Source organism: Zychaea mexicana (genome assembly GCF_025766255.1).
Source record: "Zychaea mexicana strain RSA 1403 chromosome Unknown BDB00scaffold_20, whole genome shotgun sequence".
Classification (NCBI taxonomy): domain Eukaryota; kingdom Fungi; phylum Mucoromycota; class Mucoromycetes; order Mucorales; family Lichtheimiaceae; genus Zychaea; species Zychaea mexicana.
This window is the reverse complement of record NW_026516683.1, coordinates 451,719-476,155: the sequence shown is the minus strand read 5'-3', so window position 1 is coordinate 476,155 and position 24,437 is coordinate 451,719. Positions and strand designations below refer to the sequence as shown.

Sequence of the window (24,437 nt, the reverse complement as noted above, 5' to 3'; positions counted from 1 at the left end):
CAAATAATAATAATTCAGATAATGATAATTCAGATGATAGCAATTCAGATGATGATAAAGAAGATAATGATAGCAATAACATTAATAAAAATTTTCAAAGAGATGAATATTGTTTACAATTGTTATACAATATATTAATGTATGAAAAGAAATTATTAAGTGAAAATAATACCAATAAATTAAAAAATGTGGATATAATATTTGATAGAATAAAGAGTATTTTTATTGATCTTGGATTTTCATTTGATTTTCATTATAATACATAATAACTGTTTTTAACATTTCAAACAAATTATGATGATATCTTTTTCTAAAAGCATAATCTAAAAAATACAATGTATATAGCTCAGAATCTTTTTTTATATTGGGCATATGTTTTCTTAAATGCATCCAAAAACCTTCTATACTATTAGTATGTATTGTTGAATCATTTGGACCCACAAAATATTTTGAATGATCAACTGCTTTATGAATATATCCTATATTATTTAAGCTTGTATAAGATCGTAAACCATCAGTGATTATAGTTGTTCCTTGATAAACTTGATCCTTGATTATTGGTAATAATGTTGACATTTTTCAATTTTGAATAGGCACCAAAAAGAACAGATTTGAATTTCTTTGATAACCGCCTAATAATTACATATGTTTTCTGTATCGTTTATGCTTTGCAGTAGTAATTTTTGTTTTGCCAAAACAGCATTCGTCGATTTCAACAATTTCATCTTATCTACCAATTACATTTTTCCATAACTCTTGATTGTTAAGGATCCATGTTTTTATCGCAAAGCATATTTTTGAATATAATCGTGTAACTGTTTCATCATCGATTCCCATTTGTAGAGACACTTTTATAGGAGAAGGATCTATATAAAAAACAAATTAATATTCTATATGTTATATTATAAAAGATACATACCAATCATCCATTGACATAATAGTTCTACTATTTGTATTGGTCGTAGATTTGTTTTTTCAAATAATGTTTCGGCAAATACACCTTTTCTAATATTATCTGGATAACAATAAAATCGATATCTTTGATAATATTTTCCAATGGATAATGGTTTTTCGCATTTTTTACAAATAAAAGGTTTTATAAGTCCTTGCTTTTGTAAATAGATTATAGCTTGTTCATCGTCGTAAAGTGTTTGAAATAGTGTTTCATTTGATTTAAACATTTTGATAAAGAAAAAGAAAATAAGTATTTTATGAAAAATCAAAAAAAAAATTTATATAACTTAATATATTTTGTGTAACTTACCAAAGAATGCTTGTAACCCTAATTTGTCTGTCTGTTAGAATCAATAGATAATAAGCTGTAGTATATTAATCCCATTCATGTTTTTCCTACCAGTTATATACATACGATCATACCTTTAAGCTGCTGTATCAAAATTATCTGAGAGTAAAACAACTACACATTGTATATGATGACATACGATAAGCAGGTGTTTCTATCGATTTATGGGGGCAGAAAAATGGCCTCTGGGCAAAAGGGGGTAGTCAGCTAAATTGAAAGTTAGCAATGTTAGTGACTAACTCTGGTTTGGAAAACTGCTAATTTTAGCAAATAAATGGATTTAGCAGGCAATTTTTAGTAGGGAATTCTGTGCGCCAGTGGTGGCAATACCTCTTGAGAACTCATGTTATGTAAAAAAACAGCTTGCAGGTGAAACAAATTGCTACAGAACAAAAAAGTAAGCTAGGCAATAGATACCAACACCAGAAACAACGATGATGGGATATTAAATTGGTACTGCTTCTGATTCGGTACTAGATGTCTTTCTTTTTTTTTCCGGATTTTGTTGTTATTGGGATGAATGATGGCAGTAGAAGAATAGGTCGCTGAGAACCATATTCGTTTTCATCTTCAGTCTCGCTCAATAAATCATACACGTCAGTCATTGTTTTTTTTGTATAGTAAGTGACTCGGATGATGGACTTGATGTTCTTCAGAAAATTGGATGCAGTCGATGGATAATGATAAAACCGAGCTGGACGATTGATCCTTGAGACACAACCACAAGGACAATCCATAACGATAGGAAGCATATTTAAACCTAGCAGTCAGTCGAATTAGTGGACTGGATGGACGAAGAATAATTGTAGTGTATTGCAAATTAGTAAATTAACTCACCAGAAATGATGATACCACATGTCTTTATATTTATGAGTTGCGACAGACACTCCTGAACCAGATCATACAGCATATCTTTCAAGTTCTTTGGCAGCTTCATGCCTGCTTGATATAGTGTTTTTGTGCTGTTGACATCGGATATTTTTCCTGCTTCCACAGTGCCGAATTCCAAATATTCCGTGGTGAAAAGAATGTCGGTTTTTGTACCGATTTTTCTTCTAGATAAGGCAGCAAGGGAGCGATCGAGATTAACTCGGGTTGAAGAGGCTTTAGAGACATATTCTCCGCTAATTAGAATATAAACAGACAAGTTAATTTATCATAATAATCCATACACAATGTTTACCACCAGATACATACGAAATAACATCAAGGTCTCCATTGTCGAAACAACAGTCAATTATTGACCATGCTCTCTTCATATAATCAGCTTCGGTCTTAAATTTTTTGTGCAGGCCATGCATCAAGATCTCCAACACATTCCTCACTGATGAATGAACCCAGTAAAGGTCTGCATCACGAATTGGGTGGAGGCTATGTTTCGTATGTTCGTTCCAGAGTTCATCCAATGTTTTCTATTGTTGCAAAAAAAATGTTATACATGTCTTAAAGCAAAAAAAAAACAAGAAACAAGAAACCTACCAAGCCGTTGTAGCAATCCAAATATGTTTGCATGCTTTTAGGTAATTCTGAGAGTGTTACTTTTTTTTCATCCTCTATTTCTTTCAATTCACTCTTAGTGAAATACTCGAGCCAGACTGGATCAGAAGTGTCTAAAATCATTGAATGACTAGGGCTAGAAAAGAACAAAAAATTAAGTACGAGAGAAGAAGAGGAAGGGTAAAACAATCAAGAATAAATACTTACTATTCGTTGGACAGTTTCATGGCAAGCTCCTTAACTTTATCTTCCACCACCGTCCCAGTACTAAGTGTCCAAAAGGTGTTGCGATTGAGACTTTGGTACGGAATATAACTTATAGTTAAAAGATAATAAAAGGTTTATAGGTCATTAAAAAATTATAATATTTTTTAATGTAATAAGTCTAAAAATTAAAAACTATATTTATAAATATGGTTTTTTAATTTTGTAATCCTAATAAAATTTGTAATTATTAAGTATTTTTGTAATTCTTATGAATATAAAAATTTTGTAAATATAAAATAGGGGTGGTTGAGAAACTTACTTTCGAAACGTTTGGGGCTCGATAATGAGATTTAGACCAATAACAAAAACATTTATGTTTTGTTATTATAAGAGAGAACAAATGCTATGATTTGTTCCTCTACATCACGTCAAACTTCTTATGGTCGCCTTCTTTTAGTTTCGGGGTAGTATTATTAGTGGTGGTGGTATTTTTTGTCGATGATGCTTCTGAAGGGGTTGCCGATTGGTTTTTGGATAAATGTTCGAAAAATGCTGTGGTCAGCACACCCCAGTCAACCTGGGATTTAGCCTAACAATTTGCCAAATATATAAAAAATGAATAACGGTGAACTTTTGAAACATGTATTAAACTGCTCTTTTTTGTGTCATATATATTTAAGTACCCACTACAGTCAAGTTATGTTTGCAGACAATCTTTGCAAAACGCGCAGACCACAAGTCTTTATAATTTTTACTAAGATCCATTATTGACGCGATGAACCGACGTTTGCTCTTGATGAACTCGTCCAACTTCAAAGGGTGATTTGCTTGGTCAAGAACATATTGCTCTATAACTTTTTGTAACATGGATTATAACATTTTAGTAGCCATTGTCGTGTTCCTTGACATTGGCTTTGTACTGCTTAACTTCTATTATATCTTGACTTGAATTGAAAATCTTAAGTACTCAAATATTCTGCTCTGCTACACTTAATATATTATCTACTTCAACTTTTATCATGTCTTAGTTGACTAAAACTATGTCCAGGTTGACTGTTATTATGTCCAGGTTGTCTATTATTCATGTTTAGATTGATTATTATTCTTGTCCAGAATGATTTTCATTTATGTACAGATTGATTTTTATTTTGTCCAGGTTGATTTTACTCATGTCCAGATCGATTTATATTCATGTCCAGGTCGATTTATATTCATGTCCAGATCGTTTTATATTCATGTCTAGATCGATCTTTATTCATGTCCAGCTCGATTTTCATTCATGTCCAGATCAATTATTATTCATGTCCAGATTAACTTTTATTCATGTCCACTTAGATTAACATTCATGTCTACTCTGCCTAAAATTAAATCCCCTCTGCCTAAATAAAAGTTCAAACGTCTACTAGGAGATGAAAAATCCTGTATAATATATTTCAAGATATAATATAGTTAGAAAAAAACAAATAAAAAATAAAGTTTTAAAATCTATCAATTGTAATAATAATTACTACTTACTTTTAATATATTTTAACTTAATCTTTCTTATTTTATATTCTAAATTTTCATACTTTAATAAAAGATGATCTTATTCATCTATATACTTATAGTTTTTATTTTCATCAAGAGAAATTTTATTATAATATTCTAAAGCAAAATATAATTCTTTTATACTTGTTACATTATAGTCAGAAAATGTTTCTCTAGTTTTTATATTATATTCTTTTGCTTCAATTATTTCTATTTTATTATTTTTATCTTCATTTATTACTTTCTTCTTTTTCTTATAATTAGAGATGTTTATATATGCTCCCTTTTTAATATTTTATTTCTTAGTATTTTAATATTTTATTTTTTAGTATTTTAGTATTTTATTTTTTAGTATTTTAATATTTTATTTTTTAGTATATTAAAATTCAATTTTAAAAATAAAAAATATGCAAAATAAATTTTTGTCAGTAACTATATTTTCTAAGTTTTAATTAACCCTATATTCTATACTTAATCTAAACTATTAGCTTGTATTGAACTCAATTATATCTATAGAAAGCTAACTCCAATCATGCTAGTAATTACTTTTGGCAAGAGGAAGCGAATTAGTGGACTGGATGGACGAAGAATAATTGTAGTATATTGCAAATTAGTAAATTAACATACCAGAAATGATGATACCACATGTCTTTATATTTATGAGTTGCGACGGACACTCCTAAACAAGATCATACAGCATATCTTTCAAGTTTTTTGGCAGCTTCATGCCTGCTTCATATAGTGTTTTTGTGCTGTTGACATCGGATATTTTTCCTGCTTCTACAGTGCCGAATTCCAAATATTCCGTGGTGAAAAGAATGTCGGTTTTTGTACCGATTTTTCTTCTAGATAAGGCAGCAAGGGAGCGATCGAGATTAACTCGGGTTGAAGAGGCTTTAGAGACATATTCTCCGCTAATTAGAATATAAACAGACAAGTTAATTTATCATAATAATCCATACACAATGTTTACCACCAGATACATACGAAATAACATCAAGGTCTCCATTGTCGAAACAACAGTCAATTATTGACCATGCTCTCTTCATATAATCAGCTTCGGTCTTAAATTTTTTGTGCAGGCCATGCATCAAGATCTCCAACACATTCCTCACTGATGAATGAACCCAGTAAAGGTCTGCATCACGAATTGGGTGGAGGCTATGTTTCGTATGTTCGTTCCAGAGTTCATCCAATGTTTTCTATTGTTGCAAAAAAAATGTTATACATGTCTTAAAGCAAAAAAAAAACAAGAAACAAGAAACCTACCAAGCCGTTGTAGCAATCCAAATATGTTTGCATGCTTTTAGGTAATTCTGAGAGTGTTACTTTTTTTTCATCCTCTATTTCTTTCAATTCACTCTTAGTGAAATACTCGAGCCAGACTGGATCAGAAGTGTCTAAAATCATTGAATGACTAGGGCTAGAAAAGAACAAAAAATTAAGTACGAGAGAAGAAGAGGAAGGGTAAAACAATCAAGAATAAATACTTACTATTCGTTGGACAGTTTCATGGCAAGCTCCTTAACTTTATCTTCCACCACCGTCCCAGTACTAAGTGTCCAAAAGGTGTTGCGATTGAGACTTTGGTACGGAATATAACTTATAGTTAAAAGATAATAAAAGGTTTATAGGTCATTAAAAAATTATAATATTTTTTAATGTAATAAGTCTAAAAATTAAAAACTATATTTATAAATATGGTTTTTTAATTTTGTAATCCTAATAAAATTTGTAATTATTAAGTATTTTTGTAATTCTTATGAATACAAAAATTTTGTAAATATAAAATAGGGGTGGTTGAGAAACTTACTTTCGAAACGTTTGGGGCTCGATAATGAGATTTAGACCAATAACAAAAACATTTATGTTTTGTTATTATAAGAGAGAACAAATGCTATGATTTGTTCCTCTACATCACGTCAAACTTCTTATGGTCGCCTTCTTTTAGTTTCGGGGTAGTATTATTAGTGGTGGTGGTATTTTTTGTCGATGATGCTTCTGAAGGGGTTGCCGATTGGTTTTTGGATAAATGTTCGAAAAATGCTGTGGTCAGCACACCCCAGTCAACCTGGGATTTAGCCTAATAATTTGCCAAATATATAAAAAATGAATAAATATTATAATTTTTTCTAATAATTAATCAAAGGCTAGACCAACTGGATTGACACTGTATTAGTTACCTAGTAAACGCTTGATATGAGATCATCAACAAAAATTAATTTATTGTTTACAATAAAATTAATTGTTACATAATAATTGAATCCCAAAGAAATGGCAAGTTTTTTGTTATAAGAAAGTACAATAAAGTTGATGCGAAACAATTTCAGTGCTTAAAAAGAATTAAGTCGCAGACAGATGTTCAATTACTGAATAAGTTGCCATAGTATTTATAAATAATACTACTATCAGGCACTAGGCCCTGAAGACATTACTGTAGTTAAGGCAGAGGTTGTTGGCTCGAATCCAGCTGCTTGGTTTCCCATCTCTATTGATTTGATGAAAGCTCTATTACTTATGGTAATCCTTAGGACAAGTTCTGTATAGTTATCCCTAGTAACTGGGTGTCTATAGTTATATCATTGGTGTGCCATAATTCCTTGTATTCACTACATTATGATGTTTGTAACATAATCGGCAGTTGTTTTTTCTGTAGGTGACCTTGGGTCAGTTTTATTTGCCTACACATATCGGAATGAAAGAGGTATAGATAAGAAAAGGTAAGGATGTGAGATTGCAGGAGGATAGGAATCAGAGAAAATTAAAAGAAAGAAAACGGGAGTCTCAGTAAGTTGACGGAAGCAGATGGTTGGAAACGGTGGTGTGTTTTGTTTGTGGTACCAAAGTTTTTTTTTGTTTACTTTTTGTGAGTTGGTGCTATATGCTGTTGTGGGTGGCATATGGCAAGAGTTTTACAGTGGTTCGTATAAAATGGATGGACGAAGGCAATGGATAAGAAAATGTATGTCCCAGCAGATGTTGTCATAGACAAAGGGTACATGGTCAAATATATGAAGTCAATGTGATTGGCAGTTGTGTATATTTGTACACTTAATAAAAATGAATTCCGACCAGGAAGTTCCCCAAAAAAATAATAGTACTATCGAAAAGAAATAGCTTAGCTGGTTTCCGAAAGAGGAAGAGAAAAAAAAGCGATGAGTGTCACTAAACGTTGTATCTGCGTCTCATACATGGGCCTCTGTTCTACATGTATAAACATAGGCTATAGCAGGCGTCAATGGGCCAGGAACTTTGATGTGCATGAACGAAATCCTGTTTGCATATCTGTTTGGTGTCTTTGTTTTCCATGAACACCCAGATTTCTTGAGCATGTCAAGCGCTGACATGAACATGTCTATAAGCATAGCTCTTGGTTTGAAGAAGTGGACCTCTCAATGACGATGGTGACGGTGATAAGCAATTTAAAATCGATTAAACTGGTGACTGGACACCGTCAGCAAACGAAGGAACTAAATGGTGACATTGTGTTTGATTTCCCGAGTGATGTAAACATTATTATTAATGGCGCTTTATACAAAAGGGATGAAAAAAATGAGTTAATATCTGGGAAGGAGAATGTTGCCTTGCATGATAAAAGAAAGAACAGAAGAATGAAGAGATTATCATAAAAAAGTATTATCTAATGCCATATCCGTGGAGGTAAATAATTGTAATAGCTCCTCTTGTGTAAGTCTGCTGATATCTAGACCTGTAGATACGTTCATGGATTAGCAGAGCATTCAACCTGATGTCTCTCCTTTAATATTTCCCCAGTATATAGTAATAAGCACGTACCTCCGTCTTGCTGAGGGAAATCTGTATCAAGAATCGAATGATCCCATTCCATATCCATAACCCTTGAAATATCTTGTTGATCCAGCTGATGCTGATGCTGTTGAATCGGCTGTGGCTGCGCCTGTTGTTGCTCTTGTTGCAATTGCTGCTGTTGCTGTTGCTGCTGCTGCTGTTGATGCTGTTGATGCATCATGATATACTGATCAAACGGATTCAACTCTTCATCGTGATCGGGTGTAGCAAGAGCGGATGGCGTGCGTGGTGCATATTTATGTCGTGGGTATCTTTGAGTTGTTGTTGCTGCTGTTGTTGTTACTCTAGGCTTTTCATCCATGGGCGTCAAATAATTATTAATAGGCATCGATGACGAATACAATTGCTGTTGATGCTGTTGTTTTGGAGATCCCATGGTGCGCGTCGTTGGTGAATAAGGAGCAAATCTTCGTGATTGTATCGGCGGTGATCCAATGTGCATATTTGCAATGGACCGATTCAATGAGCTGCCAGGTGATCCTGGTCCTGGTGGTGGTGGCGGAAAACCAGATACGTTTGGCACGGATGATGCATGCTGTTGCAGATGCTGACCAGTATCTGTTGTTCCCATCATGGACGAGGATGTTGCTGAAGATGATAATGGAATATCGACACCTGCAGGAAGCGAATGACGTTGATTTTGCTGGTGATGGTGATGATGAGGCTGCTGTTGCTGCTGCTGTAGCAATGATGCTGGAGCACGTCCACTCTTTATAGCCTTGATCAATTCTCGTTCATCCAGCAACCGTTGTACCAGTACAGCTTTTTTGCCCGTTGCAGGACGACCACGTTGCCGAAGCATTTCCTTGAGTTCGGATACGGTGATGTCATCAAAATCGACCCTTTCCAGCTGTTCATCTAGTTTGCGTTGACGTTGCTCCTTATCCAACTGCAACGGCCCATTGGATCGTGCAACGCGCTGGATTTGAATAGGCATGGTGCGAGATGGATATGGCGCGGTGGTGGTTGCCCCAGTTGACGAGTTATTAGTTTTTGCTGTTGCTCCTGTCACAATTGCAGCGGTCGTGTTTGTAGATGCATTGGTGGTGGCTGTTGACGAAACAGCAGTGGATGACGATGAAGATGACGGTGCAGTGACGCGAGTTGCATTAGTTGCATTTGTTGCTGTAGATGAATTTGTTGTGGAAACTACTGGAGCACGTGGCATACGTCCAATCCGCATGGTTGGCTGCTGCCGTTGCGGCGGATCCACTGTGATCGACGCCGATCGTCTACGCTCCAGGCCTGCCTGTGCGTTATGGTTGGATGAAAAATTGGGCAATGATGAAGGTTCGAACGACGTACCCAAGATGGCTTGTTGGTGTTGTTGGTGTTGCGATTGCTGCTGTTGTTGCTGTTGCTGCTGTTGTTGTTTTCGTTGATTCGGCTTCCGTGCATAATTCACGCGGAACCGGGCTTGCAGCTCGTTCAACCGTCGTTGATGGTCGACTTCACTGGATGCGGAAGATGAGGAGTTGGGAACAGGGTTTGTATTACGTTTATTGCTACTGCTGCTGGATGACGCCGTTGAAGAAGATGATCGTCGGTTGGTCGAATCCTTTTTAACAGCACTGGGCTTTTTGGCACGAACGGTGGTGGCGGCAGTCGCAGCAGCGACAGCAGCGGCAGCAAAGGCGGAAGGGGCGGCAGTATTAGTGTCAGCTGCTACTTGCTGTTGCTGCTCTGTTGGTGATTGCTGTTGCTGATGTTGCTGTAGAGTGGCGTGACCAAACATGGCGGATAGATTCGACCGGACCGGTGCCGAAGTAGAAATAGTAGAGTCACTAGTGTTTGCAGTGCCAGCAGTGGCAATGGTGGTATCCTCTTGTTGCTGCTCTTGCTGCATCCGCAGTTCCATTTGTTTCTGCTGCTCCTGCAAAAGCTGTTGCTGCCGTACGAAGTTTGGATCTGATAATAAAATAGCCTGTTGCGCTTGCTCATTAAAGTTGAGCAGGTCATCTGTTGGGCCGTGTTGAAACTTTGAGAAGTCGTGGCTGCTGCTGTCGTTATTATCGTTGTCTTGCAGTGGCTGCTGCTGCTGCTGCTGCTGGTCGCCAAGGACATCCCAATCCCCAGCCGTTGCCGTAGTTGTCGCAAGGGGAAATTGCCCAAACGCGTCATTGAAGAATGGTGAGTCGAGTGAATGGGCATGCAATCCAAGCGAGAGGTATGAGGCAAAAGTATCGTCGTTATTGTTGGTGGACCAATCTTGCTGGTTTTGTGAGCGAAACATGGAGTCCAGCGAATGACTTAAATACGGATCGTCATTGTTATTATTATTAGAGGTGGTGTTATTGAAGTCATTATCGTCATTTTGTGAATGGTGGTTATTATCGTGGTTGCTGTTTCTGTTGTCGTCGTTGTGATTGTAATAGTACATGACTTTTCTTTGTTGTAGTGCGTTGTGGTGTTGCGTCGGTTAAAGCAGTAGTATTAGTGGTAGATATTATTGGGATAAAAAGACAAAAGGGTGGAACGTTCTATAAAAAAAAAACAAGCAACGGCACGGAAAGAAGAGTAAAGAAGAAAGTGAAAAACAGGGTCTATAGAATATTTACAAGGAAAGTAAAGAAGTGCAAAGAAGACTGGAAAAAAAACGGGCCCTTATGCAAAAATAACAGAGGAAAAAAATATAGCACAAGCGGAAAAGAACTCTCTTTTTTTATTTTTTGCACACGTCGCAACAGATTGAGGCAGAACCAGCTTAGATACAAAAGTTACCCATGGAGTGGCTAGCGCAAGGTGGTTAGAGGAAAAGGCTTCCTTTTCCTTCTGGCCTATTGGTCTTGAAGCAACTGCAGCAGATCAAATGGCACAAAGTTAGGGAGTGTGGGGTTTGTAGATGTGATTGGATGGGTCGGATGAAACGACACTCTTCGAGTCATAAATTCAAAAGCCACCTTCATCAGCAGCTTCCCCGCCACCACCGAACCAGGCAAGTCGCCGCTTGTTTGCTTGCACTCCGATTTTTCTTCCGACAACCGACCTGTGCTTCTCTCTCTCCCGGTGTCACTCCGCCAATGCTTCGTAAACGTCTTACCTGTCTATTAATGCATAGTCCTTATAGCAATATACAAAACAATCAGCAAGTGGGGCGATGTGCGGTAGAAAATTTGATTAGATTGAAAAAACCTTTTTGTTAAGTAACCGAAGCGCGCTGTTGTTCTTCAAAGAACAAAAACATCATGCTGCTACTACTACTACTACATAAACTCCTCGTATAGTAACCCGTTTGTCGGAAGCAGCCTTGCTGATCCGTGTAGTGACTATCCCTGCTGTCGTCTGATGCATCCGTGTTTGTGTACTTTATAGTTGCACTTGAAGATCACGGACCGTGCTATATTAGACTGCTTTCACAAAGATTATGTCATAGCAATAACACAACGTAGCGTGGTCTAATGTAACCATAATATATATAAGCTTCTTCATTACTTAGCTAGTCGTGAAAAGCGTATCACGTTATTTCCCGTTATGTTCCTTTTAGCGTTCTGTATTTAGAATATGATGGCGTAGGTAATGACAACTTCAGACGTAATATTTATGCGTAGTAATAATGTTCGATGCGTATGTACATAATAGTAGTTTTGTTTACTTTAGACATTCAATATTGATGCCGGCTGAATTATTCGGATCATGCACTTACAGTAGACAATTGGGCGTACATCATCCTATGAACTGTAATCTTTCCCTTTTGAGTACACTACAAGCGTAATAGCGTAGCTAGATGTAAAGGAGCTGAGAGTACAGTATCACTTCGGTCCAGTCCACTATATGGAACAGTGGATGCACACTAAACCACAAAGAAAGTGGACATGAGAAGGTATATTCCAACCTTATCCATCTGGCGGCTTATGGATAGTAGTCTGTCGTAAATAGCTTCACCAGAGTCTTTGAGAAGTTTTGAAACAGCTGACGGTTGACCCACGAAAGGTTGGCTTGGTAAACTTCTTATCAAAAGTAAAGTTGAACGGTTAATAGCCGCTGTAATCGACAATGAATATCACACTTCTGCTATCTGGCGAATGCTATACAATCACTACAAGCATAGGTTGATAGCAATATTTGTATCGTATCCTCCTATCCACGTCATGTATACAATTCGCCTATATTAAGCATGGATAGCATGTGAGGATATTTCACACAATCTTAGCAATTCACATAGGAGCAGACCAGTCGACCTTCCCGCTTCCTGGTCCTTACCTTGGTGTTGGATGCGTTGACGCAACGCTGCAATTTTTAGTGTTCATGCAATGAAGAAATTATATAGTAGAATTGACTGAAAAAGACATATATAGCTGCATACATATATCGAGGTTGTTGAACCCATCTTGTACTACACGATCCGCATGTCGGTCGATCATCCAAGTTTGCTCGAAGCAAAACAGATCTCTTTGATATTATAGCAGCTCAACTACCAACAACCCATATCATCCCCTACAGCTTGATGTGTATTCCTGAACTACATCTTAAAAAATAGTAATAATACATTCGCATGTTTTTTTTTTGCTGTAGAAAGACGGAGAAAAGGGAGAGGACAAGAATGGGGGAATAAAAAATTGTATAAGTGTGTTGTTCGTTGAATTAGAAAGCATTTTCAGGGAAAGGTCCATATTCTGCTAGGTCGTCTACTTTTTGTCCGGTTGGAAGCACGTATGAGATACGTAATCGCAGCTTAACGGCAGTCTGTAAAACAGAAGTAATTGAGTACAATGTTTTTTATATCACACCAGAAGATTATTTTATATTTCGATTTGTTACCTGCTGGGGATTATTGATGCGCATTAATTGCTTCTCAGTAGCACCGGGCTGTACAGTAGAGCTGCTGGCGGGTGCCATTTGTAGCTTTTGGCTCCTTGGCACAGCTGCTTGAAACTGCACCGATGAGATATTACCATCTGCGTTATTCGTAAATAAGACTTGTACATTGATAATGTTGGCGTTGTTGCGGTCTCTTGCTGGAACAAAGTGGATTCCCAAACCGTTCTTTGCATATGCCTGGAAGCCACCGGATGCAGAAGAGGGTGGTGTTGGACTGCTAGACGCAGCGGCAGGGCTGGCAGCTCCACCGCTAAATGCAGGTGAAATTGAACGCTGAGCAGAAGGTGATGAAGCATCCATAGAAAAGCCAAGCGATGCCAATGGATCAGGACTAGAGTTCGATGGGGGTGGTGTAGAAGACTGTTGTGGTTGTACATCACCACCGAGTAGATCCATTAATGCGTTTCTATTCGAGGAGGACGATGGTGGGACGGGTGAAGCGGCGCTATTGTCGGTTGCTGGTGAAGATGAGCTGCCCCCACCGAAAATATCTGCTAATAGATCCATGCTTTGAGCGGGCTGTTGCTGTGATGCTGCTGCACTGGACTGTGGTTCAGGCGATGCCAATGCAGATCCAGATGGCTCCTCGGATTGTTGATCGCCACCAGATGCTGTGCCAACGCCCATAAGATCCAAAAGTAGCTATACGCGCAAAAAGAAACGAGTTTCTCATAAGTATACAGTTTCTAGAGTGGTTATCCCTACAACTCCGTAACAAGAACCTACATCCTGATCACTGGGTCCGCTCTTTTGTTGTCCCTGTCCAGGTGCTATCAACAAGCAATTATCAGCTTCTCATCATCTTTCATCTCTACACTATCTACACTAATAAAAACTTACCAGGACTGCTTGGACCAGCTTCACTGGATTCAATGATAGCTCGTCCTTCAGGTACAGGCATACGTTCCAAAACGGCAGGACGGATGTTGTCAAAGGAAAACAGTTGGGTGTATTCGACAGCACGCTGTTGGATTTCAACCTCCATACTCGTAGAATGCTGATGCAGAATGTGCTTGATTTGTTGTTGTACTTCGGAATCGCTTAAACGCGATGAGAGCTTCATCAAAGCTGTCAACACGTATTCGCGAGTGAGCTGGTTTGCATAGGGACCCATCAAAATAGAGTCTAACAAGCCGACAACTGAAGCATCCGAGACCTGTCACATGATCAATTATCTCGGTGAGTTCATAACCGTGGCCATTATTTTCTTCTTTACTACAAAGTTCCTTCTTACCTCTAATGTCTTGTTTTCATCCTCAAAACCTCCGCCACTGACCAGAACATCACCATATTCACCAATCACCCAGACACCAGCAAGCACAAATCCTTCCTATAGTAGTTAAAGTTAAGCATAAATTAGCCTTTCTTTCGTTTCACCATCCCCCTTCTCTACGCCCGTGCAAACGGGTTACTCTACCTGAGAGATATCCTGCTTGAGTCCAGCATACAGTTTTTGGACAGTGTACTGATGCAGTTGTGTTGTTTGCGCAATGAGACGGATAAAGTTGGCCAATACTTCTTCACGAACATAGTTGCCTGCCAGCTTGAGCATACGCAGCATAGTGTCAATGTGCCATCTGCTATTGGGAGCAAATCGTTCGGCGGCGAGCGAAATTTTGGTGGTCATGCTCTGTTTGAACTCTGTATCTGCGACTTCCAAGAATGCCAACAGTTCACGGGTTAGCACTCGTACATTGCTTTCGTTGATGAGCGCAAAGCTCAATTCCAAAGCACGTCGACGGATCGAAATATCGCCGTCACGCAAACAATCGAGAATAATGTTTCGATGTCGCTGCACTGCTTGAGTCTCAATTCCAACAGTTTTGTTCAACGTTTCCAAAGCAACATAACTACCATAAGAGCGAAAATTCATTAAGTGTGCCCCGATCAGCTACCTGATTCCATAATAAATCCAGTGTTTACAAGCGCTTATACTGGATGCAATAAAAGAAAAAGCTTACCGAATATTGTTGTCGCGGTTGCTCAAGAATTTACCCAAAATGTTAACGGCAAGCACTCGCAAACCTGCCTCACTCTGTATATCCATGATGGTCAACACTGTTTCGTATAAAATAGCATTGCCGACATTCTTTGTGCTTTCTGTATTGGTTGCTACTTGAGCAAGGATATCGTTCATGGCATCAGACGCTTCTTGGTCATTCTTGGCGAGGATGCGCAAGAGACGAAGGATCTTGACTTGTAAGAATGGATCGGTCACGCCGGTGACATCATGCTCAGGGGAGAAACCTGCACTGACAAGATTCTTCAAATGTCGAACCAAGAGTGGCACCGCCTATATGTAATTTGATGTAGGAAAGCGGATATATTCTTTCTATTAAGCTCCCTGCAACTTCCTTTACAAAAACATAAGGGTTCAATAGTAGCCATACCTTTCTAAAGATATTAATATTTTCAGGGTATTGTTGGCACATTTCGGTAACCAACGTAACGCCGGTGATGAGCACGCCATGGCTACGATCGTTAAGCAAAGTCTTTGCTCGCGAGAGGAAATTTTCGTGTAATTCGGGAACACGTTTCACGATACGCAAGGCACACAATGCTGCCTATTTGTTGTTTAAAAACACCAGTAAATTAAGCACATTGCCACCATCACTTCTTACACTATGGTGACTCTGATAATATATTGTAACAAGACTGACCTTCTTTCGGATGTACGTGTTCGAACTTCCCAACAACTTCTCCACCTCAGAGCAAAGATCACGCGCCATTTCCGAGGATGAAATATTGCCAAGCGTGCAGAGCGCGAGGCCAACAACATACATGTTGCTGTGATTGAGATCACTTTATGTCCAGAGATATAAAGAGAGAAGATAGCGTTAATAAAGCATATCTTGTTAAACGCGCGGACACACATAATGGAACAGAAGAGGGTCGGGGGCTTTTCTTCATAAACTTACTTCTTCAAGCTGTTAGTGACTAATGTCAGTACCTCGGTCTTTTCGTCAATCAGAAGCATGATTCCCAAATAACCGAGACGTTTATCGGCAAACTTGGGGCTAGCCACCAGCTTAAGGCACTCCATCTGGCCGAAATGGGCAGGGTAGCCTAGCATGTGGATGTACAATAATTTGGAAACGTTGGCATGACGCGTGTCAGTGTGTTCCTCTTTGAATGCAGTTCTTATATTGGCGCTTTCTTTCTGGATAACAGCTCGTTCTTCAGCTGCTGTTTTACAAGCTCGTACAGCCTTGATGAGGTCTATTAGTGAATATAAAGTTTTGTTGGCCGTGTATGTTTAATATATTATATCGTTTAGAAATAAAAAATGCGATTTATCTCCCGTTTTGCCTTGTTTTTCTACAATGGAAACAGCCAGAAAATAGAAGCCTTACCCTTGAGGCGGTAGAGTGGGAGCTTGGAGAGAATTTGCTGGGAGATGCTGTTGATGCTGTTCATTTCGTCCCCGGAGTTACCACGTCTAGGCAAAGCAAGCGAGGTTTTGCAAGCGCAAGTGCACTGAAGTCAGCGACATTCAAAAGTTGGCCCCGCCCGATTTGCTTGCCTTTTTTGGGTGGTACCCTTTGAGATTGACCATGGATATATCGATAGCATATAATTATTTTTTAGACATTCATTCTATAACAGCATATATAGAATTATTCTTATCACCTCGCGTCTCCCCAAGACACCTTCTTTCACGGTTATATAGTTTTTTGAGCGTTTCAGACGCCCAAAATAGTCCTTGTAGGCACCGTGAGGCTCAAAAAGGCACAAAAGACAACATGGAATCTAGCACAGACGATGCGTATTCAGCACAATAGACACAAGAAAGCAACCTTTTTTTATCTAAAAGGCAGCAAAAGGAGTCAGAGCTTGGGATGTTACCTTCAAGCCAGGACCCCTCCTGTCTCTTTATGCCAACTATGCAGCTTTTCTGCATACAAGCAGACAACAGTGGCGTATATGCTCAGAACCTTGAGAACACTTTGAATCAGAAAAGTCTATCATGTAGTCAGGCCGTACTATTTATAAAAGCCAAATAGCGCCAGCTGTTCACAGCCTTTTGGATCTTTCGGCGAGCTGTGCTCGGTTCAGTTCCGTGATGGTCATCATGGTATGACGAAGTAACAAACGAAGCGAAAAAGAAACAAGTATATGCAATCATACCAAACTACACCGATACCATGACAGCCATGGCTCTTACCGCGCACGTTACGCTTTCGCACCACTTCCAGAGCTACAACCCGACGATGTGCAAGACCACTGGACTACGTTCTAAACCATCATCTACCACGCTCTGATGCCAAACTCTTGAGTGGCAGATGGAAGAAAGCCTGGCCGACTCTGCTCCGTGACCTGCGCGAAATAGGCCGCCTCAGCCATCCAGATGTTGACTATGATGCATCGGATCCAGAACCTGCCCCAAAGGATGCCGTCCTCTAGACACACATACGCGTATACTTGTCCTTACAGCATATTCCAGAGTGTCCTTCTTATCGTTCTCATTCTCAGTCCCCTTTTTCTTCTTTAATTACTTTAAGTCTCCTATTTAGTCTCCCGAGACTATTGCCTTCGATTGCAACCATCCGCAGTTTCTTCTCAACCGAAATTTTTTACATACCACCATACGGGGTTTTTTTCAGTTGTGGTATCCCTCAATTGTGAATATTCTCACGTAATTGTATCGCAAGGATAGCGACCGATTACGCAAGGTCACTAAGTCTTCCATAAAATATAAAAATAAAATGTACATTTGAACTTACGCACACGTTGTGTTTGAGGAATGTACTAAATTATGTAACTGATTTTTATTTATGGCTATATCAAAAAGATGATCTTTTACTGACAACTTTTGAATTATATCTAGTCGATGGATATAGAAAATGGAAACCCGATCCCTAGGTCCAATTGTGCAGCATATCTAATTTAAAAGTTATAAGTCTTTTTCAAGCAAGGTTGAGGAGCAGATGGCATCAAAGGCTGGAAATATAAACGACTTGAACAAGAGGACATAGCTACTGTCAGTTAGATGTTAATGGTAATTCCGTGGATTTGAGCAAGGCCACCCAAGATACAAGACTGAACTCTGATATAAAGACAAATTCCATGGACTGCTTTTGGGGCAGTATTATGCATGAAGAGCTACAATGCAACTAGTCCTACAAGTCGCTTGAAAACTGCCTTTTACAATATCTACATTTTTGTATATACCAGCGTTTTGCTGGTTGCCTTCAATTATGGGTTTACACGGAATTTTATGCTAGGGAAAATGTTGATGCTGAGTAGTACGCACATGAGCTAAAGTGTAATACGTAAATCCTTGCGGATGACTTGGCTAGTAAAGACTTTCAATCTTAATCTACTGTACTGTAAAAGCTATTGACTAACGGGACTGTTAGGCCATTCAAAAAGGCATTTAGCTCAAAATGATCCCAACAAAGTACGTTAAATTTGTATGTTTAAAGGCATATATATGTACTAGCATTGAAAAGAGAAAAGAGGCTCACAAGCTACCTTCAAAAAAGACGATTCCAATCAAATGTGCAATTAAGCGGCTTTGTGTAGAAAGAAGAAAGAAAAATGATAAATCAAAGGAAATGTGCTTTTCCACACACCGGAAAAGATACACTATGTTTTTCTATTTATATCATAAGTATTTCATTTTAATTCAACACAGCCTTCTTACAGCTGTATGTATATAAATCGATCTGGCTTTTGCAAAAGTAACCGCACGGTTCATCGTAGCAATCTTTCTCATTATACTTTTCCAAGAATAGCAGCATCTTTTTTGTTTACTTGACTCAGAAAAGCAGGTCCAAAATCTCCATCGCTGCAACAACGGAATATCCACCAGCCGCCCTGGTAAGTATCTTACTAAGTCAAAGAGAATTTCCGGCTACGTACAAGAAGTAGACTCACAATACCAGCTGCATGATATGATGCATATCTGAAACTGGATAGACACTTGTACAAAGAGCCCCTACAATGATTGTATAATGTATCACTGATCCTGAAAACTGATATATCGAGTTCACTACAGTACTCCGGTTGTATGAAAGAAAAAGATAAAAAAATGAACCTACCTTTGCTTTTTCTTTCGATAAATACTTTTGCTTTTTCTCCCATCTCAGTAGGATAATGATCGAACAACCTCCAAAGCGTGTGTCTGTCCTCATCGCAAATTTTTCTGGGTTAACGGTAGACGTTCCTTACCGAGAAGACGAACCTTTGACATACACGTTGGATCGCGTGACAAACAAACTTTCTGGAACCGAACTACTAGGAAACGGCCCATCATCATCAACTCCATTCGCCAAAAGCTTCCTTTACATCGATGGCCTTTTTATCGATGATTGCTCCAAATCGTTACGACAGTACAGTCTTTTCGGTGATGTGTTGACTTATCAAATAAAAGCCACTGCTTCTCTTCAACAAAAGGCGGTCACTTTGGCCAACGATAACGACGAGGATGACGGCAGCGATGACTTCGAACACGACGAAGAATCCATCAATGTACATATAGTTACAGCGGTTGGTAGCCACTTTGATCTTAACATGCGGCCGAGCAATACTGTGGAGCAGCTACAGTGGGCCATTTTGCAGCGCATCAAAAGCTTTCCACCACTGGTATCCGGCCAGCTCCACCTCTTTGTTGAAGGAATCAAGCTGGAAAATACGGAGTACTTTCTCAGCCAATACAACATCAAAGCTGGAACAACGATCCACCTTTTGCTTCCATCGACATTATCTCGAGCCAATGATGAGGAAGAATTGTGCACGGGCAATTATCTCGAGGAGAATCTCAAGCAGCTTTTTGTCGTGACGCTTACTGGAAAAACGACGGTCTGCCGCATACGGCTGGATCAGACCGTCAGCGACTTGAAGCAGATAATGGAGGCAAAAACTGGACTTCCAGGGGATCAGCAGCGTATGGTTTACATGACAAAGCAACTGCAAGAAAACCAAACACTTGCTTATTATCGTATCCAAAATGAATCAACACTACACCTTGTACCACGCCTCAGAGGCGGCGATTTCATTGCACCTATTCCGTTTGCAGACGTGTCCAACGACAGCAACCGCCAGAAATTGTTTTTCTCCAAAACTGCACCACAAGGACGAATGGCTACTTCAGGCACTAACGTCGAAGTTCGTTGTAAATGCACCGACGGTTATCTAGTGATTTGCATGAAGCGCTTTGGTCTTTTTGAGCTGAACGATACCTTGACGCCTTGTCCCAACTGCAGCAGCACTAACGTCAAGCAAGTTACACTTGGATTCGTCCGATGTCATTATCGCATTCATGGTATCAAGTACGATGGCACTCGTTATCGCTCGGGATGGACAAAAGTGACGCCGGATGACCAATACCAGCGTTATAATCCAGCCAAACAGACCATGTGGAAAAGACTTGGTATCGAAGCTAAGCCCTTGACAGCAGCTACTGAAGACCTTCTTTGCACAATTTGTTTAGAGGCTTTGGATGAGAATATACACGACGTCACCACCCTAGGCTGCTCCCATCAGTATCATCTCCATTGTATCAAGGCCTGGAACTTAACATGTCCCAATTGTCGAGCTAGATTTACACCTCCGTAAAGCTGTTAATCTCCCTCTTTCTTTTTTTCGTCTTATCACACTTATCAACTGAGTTGCTTGCACATACGCGCTCTGTAGCTTTCAATAAATAGTAGTAAAAATTACTCTCCGTGGAATAGCGAAAAAATGGTTCAACAAATTTTACAATGTTCGATATATAATCATGATGGGTTATGTGTCGATTTCTAGAGACCTTTCTAATACATATTTATTGAGCAAGCATTTGATGCTGTTGATTGGTGTCCCAGCTAACAAGACGTGACAAGAAAGAGCAACGACGAGGCCATTTTAGCTATAAAGTTATGACAGGTTACTAAACATACAAGTTTGTCAAGTATTATGCTTTATATTAAAACAATCACAAGCATGTCTGTGTCACTTAAACTGTCTGCCAGCTGTCCCGGACCAGAATTGCCTATTTCGGATAGCTCGCAGGATCGAAATGTATGGATGTGGAAGAGGCAAAGGGGTAGGTAATTAATAAAGTGCCCCTGGTTATCGGTAGTCTGTTACCTCTTTATCAAACCAAAGATACCCGAGATTTTATCGTTCAGGCATGAATGTGGAACTGTGGAAGAAGGCGAATTTGATGGATGACAAAGTGTGATACAGCCTATGCAATGACAGAATAACCCCCGCCCCATCAACGAGAGAGAGAGAGGAAATCCAGGTACCTGGGCCTGCAGCGAATAGGGTATCCATATGGTAGCTATATACTACTATTTGCTACCTATACTATCTCAAGCACGCTGAAATATCTGTATTGCCTTCTGCTTAAAGGTTACCTTGTGGTATACACAACTTAATATCCGTGATATGCGGACCCGCAAACACCGACGGCAGAAGGGCAAGCACGTGAATTGGTCATAGTGAATGAAGCTGGGAGACCGATATCACACACCAGCATAATGCCCCAATAGCTTGTTCTCCTCCTTTGTGATACTCGTTTTTCTTTCATAGTGCTAAACCAAAAAGCAAGGCGCTTTAACATAACCGGGCACCTCTCTTTCTCTTTTCTCTCTCTCTCTTCACATATATAAGCAGAGACGCACCGACGAATCTGCACTTACTCCTCCTTTGACATATACACTTGTACACGTACACAATGGCGTCTTCGACGACCGCACGATCGAACAGCTCACAGCTCCAGCGTCGACGATCTAGTAGAGCTGCCCCTGGTGAAAAGTTTGACGGTAACGAGATTGACCAGCGTTTTTTTCCGCTTTGTTCTAGCGCGTTTGTACCATTGTGCGTCATTTGCTCACGAATTCGAAAAACTACGCCTCTATTACACAGACTATATAATCCGCCGTAAAGCCGAGATTGAGAACCAACATAAAAAAGTGTCAATATACACAAGCCCGCTGTTGGTCGGGCATTACTTTGTAATGTACGTTTACTACGAAGTGCGATCGGCCGTCATGTACCTGTATGGTAGAGGACGACCGACGCTTGGCATAATGATAAGTTTGGCAGGCATGATTTATGTCGCTTATCAAATCCAAGGGCCGCATCAAAGGGTAATATGATACATAGTTTCACGCGCAGAAATGTATAATACAGTTTATGAAAAGGAGGAGGACTTTATTGCATGGCAGTGATGCATGATGCATGTTAAGCTGATAGTAAGTTTCTCGTATTAATCAATGTACAGGTCATCCAGCAGATGCAGCGGATAGGTGTGTGGTACGGCTACTGGGTTCTATTAGGAATCGCTTCGGCGTTCGGGCTGGGAACAGGATTACATACATTTTTACTTTTCCTGGGACCTTACATTGCTGAAGTGACACGGGCGGCTTATGAATGCCAGGGGGCAGATTTATTAACAAGAGATGGAGCCAGGTAACAATATGAAAACGATAGCACATATATCATATATGGGTCCGAGCATAAACGCTGCGTAATCTATCATTGATGTCGGATGTTTGTACTTAAGACATATTACTTATGTATAGTTATCGGTTACAATGTCATATGAACGGCACTACTATCTCACCCAGCAGTAGCAGCTCAGCGATTGTTAGCGTAGCCGCCGTATCATTATGGGACATTTACCGACGTATTCAATGGGAAAGTTTTGCATGGGGTGCAGGCACAGCATTGGGTGAGCTCCCGCCTTATTTTGTCGCCAGAGCAGTTGCACTTTCAGGCGGCAAAAGCGATGAATTGGCCGACTTTGAGGCCAACCTGCACAAACCATCGGATCACCGGACAGTCAAGGAACAGCTGACACATCTTGTCTATAATGCAATGAAACGACTTGGATTTTTTGGCATTTTGTTGTTTGCGTCGATCCCAAATCCGCTGTTTGATTTGGCAGGAATAACGTGTGGGCATTTTTTGGTACCATTTGCCACGTTTTTTGGTGCTACGTTTATTGGTAAAGCATGCGTCAAGGCGTCCCTGCAGGTAAGTTTTTCTTTTGTAAAAAGGGTGGGATGTTACATCTTGCGTAACAGTAAGAAATGCCATCGAGATTAAAAAAGAGACAGAGAGTGCGAGTAGAAAAAAATCATGCAATATGTGCATCCACGCCGGTTGATTTAACAATATGTCTATTTATTAAATCGGATATTAACAAACATAGTCTTTGATTGTGATACTGGCCTTTTCAAATGACGCATTAAATACGTTTTTGGATACTCTGGAACGAACTGCCCCGGCTTTGCATGATGTTGTGGAGAGAGTGATCCATGAACAAGCCCACAAGATTGGGAAATCCACAGATGAGTTTGGGAATGACCAGGTTCGTTTATGAAATGACAGGATGAGTTAGCAGGATGATGAAGAAGGAGAAGAAGAAGAAAACTGGAGGAAATGCTTTCTGACGTATTATTTATCATAGACCAATCTATTTGGTATTGCTTGGAATGTGTTCTTATCATTGATGCTATGCTATTTCGTCATTTCCTCCGTCGAATCGTTGGGACTAGCATACATGAAACGAGAGCACCAAGAGGAAATGAAGCGCTTAGAGCAACGTCGTCACCGACAGCAGCAATAGCAGCAGCGTCATACCGAGTTTAGCTACGATTCATATATATACACACTTCCTCTAATTAACATAAGTACATACGCTTATTTGCACATCAACGCACGCATTCTATTCTTTCGTCCTCTACCTCGACTGCACCGTCACAGTACTCGCCATTCTCCTCCTGTCTCCCTCTCTTTGTTGTATATCTAACGTTCTTCTTGTTATGCACAATTGCTGCAAGAGTTATCGATACCTTCCTCTAGACCTCTAGAATTTCGTCTGATCCTTGTATGCAAGGGCTCTTTAATCTTTTTTTTTTCGCTTTTTTCTACTCCCCGCATTCGACACCGCCCCCATCAGTGCAGCACGACGTCTCTCCTTGTTTCTCTCTGTCTCTCTCTCTTTTTTTTTTAAACCTGTAGATTTGCTTCTGTTTCTTGCTTATTTGGCATGTTGGTGGTCCGACAAATACAATGACATTTCAGCCAACAAGGGGTTGGTTATACAGGATTTTTCCTAATGATTGGCAGGGCATTTTTTTTCATCATGGCGCTGGGGGTCTTTTGATTGGCGGTGAGGGAAACTCCAGTGGCGGCTGTAATTTTAAATTGATGGCAGAATTATTAAATTTTGAAGGCGGCTATAGATTGTAACTCTTGCTACAACATCCTCACGACTTCTATGCACTTCAAAAGAAGCGCAAATAGAGAATGCTTGTAG

General features: G+C 39.5%; 7 protein-coding genes across 7 annotated transcripts; 3 read left to right on the top strand and 4 right to left on the bottom strand.

Moving 5' to 3' along the window:
- Positions 1 to 1,776: 1,776 nt before the first annotated feature.
- BDB00DRAFT_760157 (uncharacterized protein) lies at positions 1,777 to 3,105 on the bottom strand (the record flags this gene model as incomplete). Its single annotated transcript, XM_053119194.1, has 5 exons — positions 1,777 to 2,063; positions 2,141 to 2,427; positions 2,501 to 2,715; positions 2,783 to 2,936; positions 3,008 to 3,105. Coding segments are annotated over 5 exons (1,041 nt in total), but the record flags the coding sequence as incomplete, so codon positions are not given.
- Positions 3,106 to 5,213: 2,108 nt separating this feature from the next.
- Positions 5,214 to 5,944, bottom strand: BDB00DRAFT_759984 (uncharacterized protein; the record flags this gene model as incomplete). The annotated part of the gene is made up of 3 exons (XM_053119180.1): positions 5,214 to 5,448; positions 5,522 to 5,736; positions 5,804 to 5,944. 3 exons carry the CDS (start codon positions 5,942 to 5,944, stop codon positions 5,214 to 5,216), a joined length of 591 nt encoding a protein of 196 aa, XP_052981838.1.
- A 1,996-nt stretch (positions 5,945 to 7,940) lies between these two features.
- On the bottom strand, positions 7,941 to 11,025 carry BDB00DRAFT_813873 (uncharacterized protein). The gene is made up of 2 exons (XM_053122801.1): positions 8,330 to 11,025; positions 7,941 to 8,243 (listed from the first exon to the last, which is right to left on the bottom strand). The coding sequence occupies exons 1-2, from the start codon at positions 10,740 to 10,742 to the stop codon at positions 8,158 to 8,160; spliced, it is 2,499 nt and encodes an 832-aa protein (XP_052981837.1). The 5' UTR covers positions 10,743 to 11,025; the 3' UTR covers positions 7,941 to 8,157.
- A 2,071-nt stretch (positions 11,026 to 13,096) lies between these two features.
- On the bottom strand, positions 13,097 to 16,253 carry BDB00DRAFT_760107 (adaptin N terminal region-domain-containing protein; the record flags this gene model as incomplete). Its single annotated transcript, XM_053119189.1, has 9 exons — positions 13,097 to 13,822; positions 13,907 to 13,971; positions 14,036 to 14,336; positions 14,415 to 14,510; positions 14,598 to 15,030; positions 15,142 to 15,473; positions 15,571 to 15,744; positions 15,841 to 15,982; positions 16,099 to 16,253. 9 exons carry the CDS (start codon positions 16,251 to 16,253, stop codon positions 13,097 to 13,099), a joined length of 2,424 nt encoding a protein of 807 aa, XP_052981836.1.
- Positions 16,254 to 17,243: 990 nt separating this feature from the next.
- On the top strand, positions 17,244 to 17,584 carry BDB00DRAFT_870412 (uncharacterized protein; the record flags this gene model as incomplete). Its single annotated transcript, XM_053126697.1, has 2 exons — positions 17,244 to 17,255; positions 17,333 to 17,584. The coding sequence occupies 2 exons, from the start codon at positions 17,244 to 17,246 to the stop codon at positions 17,582 to 17,584; spliced, it is 264 nt and encodes an 87-aa protein (XP_052981835.1).
- Positions 17,585 to 19,948: 2,364 nt separating this feature from the next.
- On the top strand, positions 19,949 to 20,173 carry BDB00DRAFT_746701 (ubiquitin-like protein; the record flags this gene model as incomplete). The annotated part of the gene is made up of 1 exon (XM_053118553.1): positions 19,949 to 20,173. A coding segment is annotated over one exon (225 nt), but the record flags the coding sequence as incomplete, so codon positions are not given.
- A 1,568-nt stretch (positions 20,174 to 21,741) lies between these two features.
- Positions 21,742 to 24,227, top strand: BDB00DRAFT_813864 (uncharacterized protein). Its single transcript, XM_053122800.1, has 6 exons — positions 21,742 to 21,933; positions 22,037 to 22,260; positions 22,395 to 22,582; positions 22,696 to 23,149; positions 23,328 to 23,486; positions 23,586 to 24,227. The coding sequence occupies exons 1-6, from the start codon at positions 21,846 to 21,848 to the stop codon at positions 23,742 to 23,744; spliced, it is 1,272 nt and encodes a 423-aa protein (XP_052981833.1). The 5' UTR covers positions 21,742 to 21,845; the 3' UTR covers positions 23,745 to 24,227.
- Positions 24,228 to 24,437: the final 210 nt, after the last annotated feature.

Bases quoted from the DNA above. Each gene is read 5' to 3' on its own strand.
- BDB00DRAFT_813864 (XM_053122800.1), top strand. From the start codon at position 21,846: ATGGCGTCTTCGACGACCGCACGATCGAACAGCTCACAGCTCCAGCGT. The intron at 21,934-22,036 runs GTAACGAGATTG...TCTATTACACAG, and splicing joins CCCTGGTGAAAAGTTTGACG to ACTATATAATCCGCCGTAAA. The intron at 23,487-23,585 runs GTTCGTTTATGA...TATTTATCATAG, and splicing joins ATGAGTTTGGGAATGACCAG to ACCAATCTATTTGGTATTGC.
- BDB00DRAFT_813873 (XM_053122801.1), bottom strand. From the start codon at position 10,742: ATGTACTATTACAATCACAACGACGACAACAGAAACAGCAACCACGAT. The intron at 8,244-8,329 runs GTACGTGCTTAT...ACGTATCTACAG, and splicing joins TTTCCCTCAGCAAGACGGAG to GTCTAGATATCAGCAGACTT.